The sequence below is a fragment of the Rhamphochromis longiceps genome, linkage group LG3, assembly GCF_057381845.1.
Source record: "Rhamphochromis longiceps isolate RC_006_pf linkage group LG3, R_longiceps_female_GT1.1, whole genome shotgun sequence".
In the NCBI taxonomy this organism is placed as follows: domain Eukaryota; kingdom Metazoa; phylum Chordata; class Actinopteri; order Cichliformes; family Cichlidae; genus Rhamphochromis; species Rhamphochromis longiceps.
This window is the reverse complement of record NC_140559.1, coordinates 6,666,246-6,677,415: the sequence shown is the minus strand read 5'-3', so window position 1 is coordinate 6,677,415 and position 11,170 is coordinate 6,666,246. Positions and strand designations below refer to the sequence as shown.

The 11,170-nt window shown below is 40.7% G+C and overlaps 1 protein-coding gene across 1 annotated transcript; it reads left to right on the top strand.

The window, feature by feature from the left end:
* Positions 1-2,340: 2,340 nt before the first annotated feature.
* LOC146672684 (syncytin-A-like) lies at positions 2,341-4,264 on the top strand. Its single transcript, XM_085387670.1, has one exon. It carries the CDS (start codon positions 2,341-2,343, stop codon positions 3,661-3,663), a length of 1,323 nt encoding a protein of 440 aa, XP_085243796.1. The 3' UTR covers positions 3,664-4,264.
* Positions 4,265-11,170: the final 6,906 nt, after the last annotated feature.

Here is an 11,170-nt window from a genome sequence, read left to right as displayed (position 1 = left end):
CTGTACCTACCTGTGTGTGCGTGTGTCTGTGCCTGGTGTATTCCACAAAAATATAAACAGTCAGAAGAATAGAACTCAACTGCCAGTTTAGTAAAACCAGAAGACGAGACACTGTGCAGTCCCCACAGTCCTTTTAGAAAGCCATCACCCATTCTTGCAGCCGCATCTGCAGCACCACCCATATCAGGAAGAACATAATAATCCCTTATTAAGTGAAAACTAGAGATCAAAGTAGTTTGAAGTAGTTTAAAAGGGTTGAAAACAGACCCCCCTGAGTAGATATAAATATAAAAAGTACGAAATAAAGATAAACAAAGGGAAAATTACAGTAGAAATTCTTTAGAGTATTTCAAATTAATAATAGCAAGGATAACAACCTGTAAAGTGATATTATCAATGAAACACAGTTGGCATGATGACCATGCCCACAATGTATAAAATGAATATAAAGCAAATAATTCACACGAAAATATTTTAATAAAATAAATAAAGTATATTAAGACTGTGTCACTGTTCAGCCAAGGACAGTGTGTGAAAAGGTAACTGTCTCCACCTTGGGAAAAGGATGATACTGCAGGTCATCTGAAGCCCTTGATGGATACAAAATAAAATATAAATAATATATTATAATAGAACTGCCTGGTCCGCCATGCAACAGAGAGAACAAATGTGACCGCAGATTGGATGAATTCTAAATTATCTGTTTGCTGAATAAGATGATCCTAACTAACAAATTGGCTCAGTAGTAGTATAGTGGTACACACTGATAAAATATTATAATATGCTATTGCTGTTATATAAGACAAAGAGGATAATATTAACAATGACATAATATTAATATGAAGAAGCACCTTAATCGGTTATGATGTGAGGTGGATAATTGTTAAGCAGTAGTCTGCATCAAGCTTAAGGTTTGCTGAAACTCAGTGTAATGACATGTGAGATGAAGACAATACAGAGAATAACTAAACTAATGAAGTGCATAGAGGCACTTGACCAGCTTGAAACTTATCATTCTAGAATGACACATTGCTGAGATATAGAGCACACCTATAATAACAACCAATAAGCAAAACCCTGTAGACAACAGCTAAAACTACAGGATTGAGAAGCTGAATTAAATATGTAGACACTGCTAAGCTGATGAGCATGTTACACATTTTCTTTTATTTTTATTTATTTGTTTCTTTTAGAGCAGAAGCTGCATGCTATTAAAAGCCAACATATGCAGACTTCTGCCTTGACATACATACAGACAGCCAGTATGTTTTCTCTGCTGTGCATCATTTTGCAAAAAAAAAATTGGCAAAACAGAGGAATGATTACATCAACCGGAAAACCGGTTCAGCATGCCAACCTCTTACAACGCCTACTGGCTCTTTCATTACTACAGGCAACAACTTTGCTGACAGAGCAGCAAAACAGGCGGCACAAACGACAAACATCACATTGATGGCAGTAAACACACATCAGATTGCACTGGATGTGTTGAAAAATGAACAAAAAGCAGCAAGCACAGCCGAGCAGGCAAAATGGCTAAAACACGGTGCAGTTCTGACAAACGACTTAATGATGTGTTATGGCAAGCCAGTGTTGCCAAAATCCCTCCACAAAACAGCTGAAACCTCAGCAAAACAATTTCTCAGAACGTGCATGACGTGTCAAAAATATAATGCTCAGGAAAACCTGAGACCAAAAAGAGGCCGTTTTCCCACACCACCTTATCTTTTTCACACAATCCATATGAACTTTATTGAGCTAAATGAATGCCAAGGGTAGAAATACGCCCTAGTGGTTATAGATGTATTCTCAAAGTGGCCAGAAATCTACCCAGTGAAAAAGGCAGATACAATTTCAGTAGCAAAATGTATGTCTAAGTTGTAGGAAAATAAAGAGATGATTGTAAATAACGAAGAATGTAATGATGTCTATCAAGTGTCTTGCAGATTACAGCCCGGTGACTGGGTTCTGATCAAAGTGCTCCAAAGGAAAAACTGGAGCGCACCCAGGTGAGAGGGACCACATCAGGTTCTCCTCACCACGCCCACCGCTTGCAAAATAGCGGAACGACCATCTTGGATCCATCAGAGCCAACTGCAGACGAGTAAGTGAAGCCATCTAAACTCAGCCGACACAGGCTCGCCCAATTGTTGTGATCTCGCCCGGTGGAGGGACCAGCCTTTCTGGCCGGGGGGTCTACTCACGACAGGAGGGTGTGTCCTGTTGTCATGAGGTGGTGGCTCCTAATAACTGCAGCGGCCCTGACCCTGGCCGTGCTCCTCATCTTTGCTTCCGTGAGGGACAACAAGTCACGCTATATGAAGAAAAGGCAGACACTGTATGACAAAGACGTCTGGCCTGTGGCCGTACAGCATACCTGAAGATCGCAGTTGGTGCCTGTTGGGCCTGGCAACACATCCAGGCTACGGTACTCTTTGGTCCAAGGCCAACTACAGCATCCCAGCAAAAGCAACCTGGAGGTCATCGTCACTCACGAATGTGAACTGTTCCGGACAGACCTACCTACTGACCTGGCCCCAAGTCCCAGACCCACTGCCTGATGTAATTCTACTGAACAAACTGAACGCAGCACAACTGCCAGTATGTGTGATGAACAACGGATCGCGGGCAGTGGGGGAGCTGCCTACTCACCTATGTAAATACATATACACTTTCTGCCCACCGAGGAACGAGAGGAAGTGTATGGCCTGTTCAATCAACGCAACCTGTGCCAGTAACGCGACGCTGATGAGCATCAACTGTCGTTCCAACTACAGCTACCGAATGCCACTACAAACAAAGACTCAGTACCAGACAGGATGTGCACGGACGGAACCAAGCAGTAGAGGAACCAGAGTTTTGGCTGACTGGTACTTCCTATGTGGCAATAAGGCTTATCTGTCACTCCCTGAAGGTTGGGGGGGTCTGTGCGCCCTGGTGCAATTATCAGATCACGTCTTCTTCATGCAAAGTGTTGCACATCACCCCAGCAGCCGACAGAGACGTGAAGTGGACATCGCCTCACCCAATTCTTTCGGCATCACAGTGGACACCGGAGTGCCGGGAGAGTTTCGCATCTGGGGAGGAGGAGTGAAATTCTTACAGAGCTTGATCCCCGGCATTGGAGTTGCCGAGGTGCGGGATCACGTGGAGATCAACCGATATGCTCTGCTACGACACATCAACTTAACTAAGACCCTGGGAACGGCCTTAGCAGGAGAACAGAAGGCCATCAGAACGATGGTGCTGCAGAACAGACTGACACTAGACTTGCTAACAGCATCACAAGGAGGAGTTTGCAAGCTGATCGGGGAGACATGTTGCATGTTTATCCCTGATGGATACGAAGCTGGAGGAGACATTTATGAAGCTTTGCAGAATTTGACCGTTCTGCAAAAATATGTCACTGACCACACACCTGGAGCAGCTACAGCACAAGGCTGGCTGGACTGGCTGTTCAGCGGTTCATGGCTGGCTGCTGTAGCAAAGCCGTTTGTCCTTCTAGGTCTCATCATGATAGCACTGCTCATATTAGTGTTGTGTGTGTTGCCATGTCTAAGAGTAATGATTTCAAAGATGATAACAACTACAATGACTGCTTATGTTGCCGTGCCTCAAGAAGAACAGCATCACGTTGCAATTCTGTTAGAGGAGAACTTGTAATAGCTGCTAATAAATGACGTGGTGATTAAAAATGACTTGTCAAGTGATCATGCACTGATTAACACATTGGTAGTTTATGCAGGTACAATATAAGATTTTTATCCTTTTCTTTTTTGTAGTTTTAGTTTTATTGTTTTCTCTTGATTATTCCTTTTGTTATTTCATTTACTATACTTTTCTTTGTTCTTTTATTATCTTTTTATTTGTTTAATTCTTTAGACCACATGATTTACATTTCTGATATTTTGAAAATTAGAGAATTGCTAAGCGTAACTAATCAGTAACCTTTTCCGACGACTGTTTTGCACATTTAAAATAAGTTAAAACAGGAGGGAATGTTACAGGAAAAATGATTCTATGTTTCTTTACCTTCTTTTAAATGTGCAAAGATGCCCTTTGTCTATGGTTAGATTAGTTTAGAATTATCCTTTTAGACTTTCTCAGCAAAGACATATTGTTTTGGGACATATTGTTTTTGATTGTTTTATCTCTCACAGCTTTCTCCCAGCTCTCTGCTGACGAGACTAGCGCCACATATGGAGTTGTTTACTTTATCTGTTTATTATTTTCTTATCCTGTTCTCACTGTCTCTCCTATAAAAAGTGCCAAGCCTCTGCTCACGACGTGAGTTGTTGTTCGCAGCTCACCCGTGCGCACGTTTGATAAAGAAAGTAACTTTGTCTGATTGTGTCTTTATTTCTCCTGGGTCTTTTGCAGAGTTTTCCCCCAACACACATGAAATAAAAACAGTGTTTGTTCCTCTGAAGCAGCTGCATTATAACCAATCTGCTCCTTTGTGGCCGTTTAAAACAGCCTTAAATAACTGTTGTTATATTTGTTGCAGCTTCTGCTCCTCTTGGACAGACGACTCTGGAAAAGACGTTTTTGAATTTCAGCTTTTAACTGGATAAATATCGGATATATAAACGTCTGCAACAAACTGATTCCAGCTTCTACCTCATGATAGGAATGTTTTTGTGGCTCAAGATGACCTGATGTCTTTCATGATGGACACATTTGACACATGTTTCACATATTATAGACCAACAAGTTCTTCATAGCAGTTTAAATACAGGAGTCACTTTTGGGCCCAGCAGATAAAACAGAGCCAATATTTCCTTCTTTGTTTAAGTGACGTGTGTCACAGATGTGACCTAGTAAAGTGTAGCTGAACATTAGTAACGTTATTAACACTCTCAGCTGGTCCTTGTTCCAGACCTGAAGATCCTCTTCTTTCATTCAGCAGCAGCTTCAGGTCTCTGATGGTCCAGGGCTTGTTGTTGGGAAACAGCCCTGCTGGGATGATGGTGTCCTCACAGAAACAGTCAGTGATGCTGTTGATCTCCATCACAGAGCACGTCCCAGTCTGAAGGCTCAGTCCTGCAGGGCCTCGCTGGCTTCCTGACTCCACCCAGTCAACAACAGGAAGTGTTTGAAGTGCAGGAACAAACTGAGGCTGTGGTCAAACAGGAGTTTTTATCTCCTCGCTCTGACTCTCACTGCGGCCCCGCTGCTGTGTCAACATGTGTTTGTGCTAAACAATGATGGAAAGTGTTATAAATGACTTGTTGGCCTCTGATCTGTCACAAACAGCTGAAACGTGTCTCTCATGAGTCACATGAAGGTTTTTGACAGAAAGGACAAAAAGTAGCTGCAGTCAGTTTGTGTCATTTTTATATTTATTCATCTGGGAGAAAAATCTGAGGGACATTAAAATGTGTTTTCAACAGAGACAAGAACATGAATATAACAGAACAGGTAAATGAACATGTTTCAAGTAAACAGCTGGACTGATCAGGTCCAAACACAGAGTGATAAACTTGTCAAACAGCTGTCATATCTTTATATAGAAGCTCTTTATAAATGCTGCTCACTGCAGTCTGTTTACTAATAATGTCAAAGTGTTAGAAACACAGAAACATCAGAATGGTCTTTGTTCACAGAAACCTGTCTGGGATCCTTTGTTGTTCTTTTGATGCAGAGTTACATTATAAATATAAAGAGTTATTTCAGAGTCTCATCAGTTTTCCTGCATGTCTTTATTTAACACATCAGCAGGGCTGAAGCTCTCATGTTAAACACACACTGATCTATGGACACGTTCATGTGTTTCTAACAGAACCAGGCTGTTATCAGCCTGCACTAACATTATGTCACACACACTGAATGTAACAGTGACAGTTTACATCATCACACAATCAGCTGTGATTGTTTCACTGTCATCAAACGAGTCAACAGGAAGTAGAATCAATAGAAACCAATCATTTACTGACAGCATGTCTGATGGAAATAAGTGCAGATTATGTATGAAGTCTAACTGCACACAGTAACTGTGTTACAATAAGGACTTAACAGCGCCCTCTGCTGGAGTGTTTCAGTACTGTGTGGTGCACCCCACCCTCACTCTACACCTGAGCCACAGACCACACCCTCCACCTCAATATACACCACAGTTTTCTCTGCTGTGGAAATGAGATCAGGAGGAAATCATGATTATTATTATTTAATAAACGCTCACATTAATGTGGGCTTATTTGTTTCATATTAGAAACATTAGTTGAGTGTTTTTAGTATAAAATGGTCAAAGTCCCTCTTTTTGCTCCTCCCCTCACCTGTGGATGGGCGGTGCTGTTACCGTGGTGACAGCTTGGATGTGTTTCAGTCCTGCCTGGTTATCACTGCAGGAATCTTTCACATTTATTACAGGTAATAACTCTGATTTTTCTGTGTATTATGAACCAAATGTATCCTGATACACACAGAGATGGATGAGCAGAGGTCACATGATGAAAGAACAAACATGGAGTCTTTGATTTATTTAGATATTTATTGATGAATGCAAACAAACCCTGACACTGAACCATCGTCCAGCAGAACAAACCTGATCACATGACCTGCTGACCCAAACAGTGCAAAGCTCCATGGCAACAACAACAAACAGCCTCACATATGTTAACAGAGGCTGTTAGAAGCACAGAGTCTTTACAGTCTTTCTCCTGTTTGGACACAGATCTCTGCACATCTTCATCACAGTTACTCACAGACGTGCAGAGTGTGTGGCTATCAAAGCTAAGTTTCCACCATGTTTGTAGTCTGTACTGGGACTCATGGAGCATCTCTCTATGAGCACTCAGTGCTTTAAACAGTGAGTCCCAGTTTAACCAGCAGCCTTCACACCACACATCACACAGACATGAAAACTTCAAACCTCAGACTGAAGACACCATCAGAAATAAACAGATTGTGATGAAGATGAAGAACTGGACCAGTTTGCTGTGGTTTCTTCTGTTCCTGTCAGAAATAAGAGTCTGGCAGCACTTTGCTCTCCTTCCACATGTTAAAGGAGGAAGTGAAGAAGAGCGAGTGAGTCGTCTTCCTGAGGTGATTGACACATTATTTGACCACGAGCAATCTTTTCTGGTTTGACGCCGTCTTTGTAGCCAGAAACCAGCTCTCTCCTCGGCTTCCTCCACTACACGCTTCCCCCACGCCAGTCTCCTCCGTCACTATAAAGGGGAGAGTCATGAGCTCCATCACCCTCACCTGTGCCGTCCAACGTCCCGCCACCAGCCTCCACTGCAGCAGGCCAGAGACCACACCCCTGCCACAATAAGTAAAAGTATATCCTTGCTGTACCCTTAATGCTAAATGTGCTAAATTAACTGCTGCCTTTGCCCCTTTGGGATTATTCTTATGTCACTGGGATGTTGACCTTTGACCTTCACATTAGAGAGATGGGCAGACATAATTAGTGTATGAATTTTAAAGTAACAGGTAATAAAGAGAGTGTAGCAAATGTAGTCAGGTTTATTACTCTGTATCACACATGAGTGCCCGAGGGAGGCGGGGCTGACTGGGGAGACACAGGAAACAGAGAGACAGGGCTGACTCGACATGAAACGATGAAACGTGGGACACGGGAACAGAAACTAAACACAGGCTGAAATGAACACTGAGGGAGGGAGAACTAAGATTACTGAGAGCCTGATAAATAAGAAGAACAAAAACCAAGAAAAACAAGAGTCAAAGAAAACCAAAAACACAAAGCATTGGGCCAGGACCCACTGCTGTGACATTTATATGTGATAAAAACATTAAAAACTGCTCAGATGTTGAAATCTTTCTACGTATACTTTAGGTTCAGCTCTCCAGCCTGGCATTTGGTTAAGCATGATTCAAACATTTGATTTTGTTTAACTGGTTTTAATTATAGTTACTTTTTGTGAACATTTGTTGCAGCATTTAAAAATACATCATTTATTTTCAAACTTTTATTTGATTTAGAGCATCATGTTTGACCAACGTAAATGTTTTAATAATATAAAATAACTGAAGCAGTGAACTAAATATCTGAAATCTTTCCTTCCTTAAAAGTTATAATCCTACTTAAGTTATAGTGCAAACGCTTAAGCAACAAATATACTTGATGCTAATTAATTAATATTTCCCTTTGATGTTGCAACTATGCGGTCACTTCTGTCTTTAAACAAAATAATATTTTCCAGTTACAGAAATCATAAAGTCCAAACTAAAGTGCTACTGTTGCTATATGCATTTTATATAAATCATGGATGATGGTCCTGACATGAAGGAAGAAAAAGTTACAGGTTGCATCCTTTGACTTTGTCTCCGTGCCTTTGGGCGATTTTCAGAAGGACAGATGTTTCTGTTCAATTCTTAAATCAATTTTTTCAAACACAAACACTATTTTAAAGCTTCTAGAGAGTAAAATATTAATGATAATTATAATAACAATAATAAAAACAAAAGCTCTCAGATCCATCAAACCAAGCAGCAGAAAGAACAATAACTGAAGAGAAAACTTTAACCTTGTAGACTTCATTATGTTCCAGCTGCTCTACAGATGCTGTGACCTCGAACTTAAGCAGGTCGTAAAGTATGTAAGGTAAGGTAAGGTAAGGTAACTTTATTTATACCTAAAGGCAAGGTAAATTTGCTTTACAGAAAAATGACAGCATTTGACATCCCTTTAAAAACACACATACCTAGTAAATATATAAAACTCACTGTGACACATACTTTAATATTTCGAATCAAAAACAGTTCTTATTTAATTCAGTGACAGCAACGCGGACAAAGCTGGTTTTATAACGCTTTGTCCTGCATCTCGGAAATAGAAACCTCCGTCCTGAGGGAAGAAGCTGAAATTCACCCCTTAGAGGATGGGAACCATTTTTAAGGATCGATAAAGCCATCCTCTGTACCTGCTCAGAGTACAGGGAGGCTAAACAAGACTGTGGCTCACCTATCAGACGACTGGACCATCTCACTATCTGATTCAGAGAGTTTTTCTCTGTGACAGAGGTCTGACCGAACCATGCCACCAAACAAAAGGATAAAACAGACTCAATAAAAGAACGATAAAACAAAGTTAACATTTTTTGGTCAATGTGGAAATGAACAAGTTTCCTAAGGCAATAAAGGTGCTGGTGACCCTTTTTACAAACTGATTTGCAATTTTGATCAAAGTTCAGTTTTTCATTTATTATGGTCCCAAGATATTTATATGATTGCACTTGCTCTATTTTCTGACCTTTAATTAAAGTGACTCCATGCCCATTTTGTTGTTTCCTAAAATCAACAACCATGTCTTTTGTTTTAGATATGTTCAGCTGGAGATAAGACTCCTCCCACCACTGAACAAAGTCATCAATGACTGGGCCGTGGTTAGTTTCACCCTCTTTCAGTAAGCTGACAATAACAGAGTCATCTGCATATTTAATAATGACCCTGTTTTCATGTCTGCCCTGACACATGTTTGTATAGAGACTGAATAATAAGGGCGATAGGACGCAGCCTTGAGGAGAACCTGTGGAGGAGAACACTGGGTCAGACAGAACCCCATTTATTCTCACTCTTTGTGACCTGTCAGTTAGAAAATCTAAAATCCAGCCCACCAGGTTTTTCCTGATTTCAAACTGTTCTAAAAGTCTTTTAATTAAAATATGGGGCTGTGTTGTATTAAAAGCCGAAGAAAAATCAATGAAAAGAAGTCTTGCAAAAGTCCCTTTACTCTCTACATGTTTAAGAATCAGATTTAGTAAAGTCAAAAGTGCGTCCTCCACCCCTCTGTTGGGCCTGTATGCAAACTGCATTGGATCCAGCTGACCTTCAGTCTCTTTCATAATCACATTTCTGATGATTTTTTCAAAGACTTTCATGACAACTGAAGTGAGGCAACAGGCCTGAAGTCGTTTAGATTTAGGGACAGGAACCACGACTGCTTCTTTGCAAAGAGAGGGCACATGTTGTGTTTGCAAGGATTTGTTAAAAATAACCTGAAATATAGGACTGAGTTCATCAGCACAAGATTTAATTAGGCGGCCACTAATATTATCAGGACCTGGCTCTTGTTCACATTGACTGTATGAAAGGCCTTTTTAACATCGCTGAGTTCAATGATAAAGTGCTGAGTATCTCTCAGTTTCTGTTTCAGTTCCCAAATATCCTCGCTGAAATCAGAAGAACTAAAACGAGCAGAAAACATGTTTAAAGCATTTGCAAAATCTCTGTCTGAATTAAAACCATCTAAAATGACCTGACTGCTGCTCTGGGGATTTTGAAACCCTGCTATGGTTTTCATACAAGTCCAGGCAGACCCCAAATTTTTTGCAGCAAATTTGCTTTCAAGAAGGTTTTTGTCTGTTTTGCTTTCAAGATCTCGATTTTCATTTCCTTGGTGGCTGTCTGAAAATCGGTAACAGCCCCTCTTTAAAGGCCTGTCTCTTTTTCCTTAAACAGGATTTGACACTTTTAGTGACCCATGGCTTATTGTTAGCGTAAATTTTAACGCGCTTACGGGGTATAATCATGTCTTTACAAAATACTGCATAGGAGCTAGTAACATCCACCAAAGCGTCGAGATCATCTCCACAAGACTGAATAAAAACTTCCCAATCTGTACACTTAAAACATTCCTGCAAGGTAAGCACAGATTCTTCTGACCATATGTCAACATCCTTAGTCTTTGTCTTCTCTCGTTTTAAGACAGTTTTATAGAAGATGCACACAGTTATGGTCAGAAGATCCCAGAGGAGGAAGCGGGAGGGATTTATAAGCATTCTTCACCGATCCGTAACAGAGGTCCAACATTTTATCCCGTCTGGTAGGACAGGATACAATGTGCAGCTCAATAACTTCACAATCAGACCCTGTGGTATTTAGGCAGCAGAACAACTAAGAATAACAACTACAAATAATGTTTTTAGGTTTCTGTTGTACTGCAAGGTTCTGTACAGGAGAACCAAACCAAGAGCAAATATTACGTCTCATTTACACCTGAGCACGAAGAGCCATCAACATTTAGTAAATTGAATCATCTTTGTTTAGATGCAAGAAGAATCATATAGAAATGAAAAAGTAGAAATAGAAATCCAGAGCAAAGATATCCTCTAATTCAGCGTAGCACATGTGCAGCTGCTGCGATTCACGTAAGCATTCGGCTCGTCGCTGTTGCAGATTTTTCTCTCGCTGTTCTGGCTCACAG

Excerpts from the sequence above, each read along its gene's own strand:
- LOC146672684 (XM_085387670.1), top strand. The coding sequence starts at position 2,341 with ATGACAAAGACGTCTGGCCTGTGGCCGTACAGCATACCTGAAGATCGC.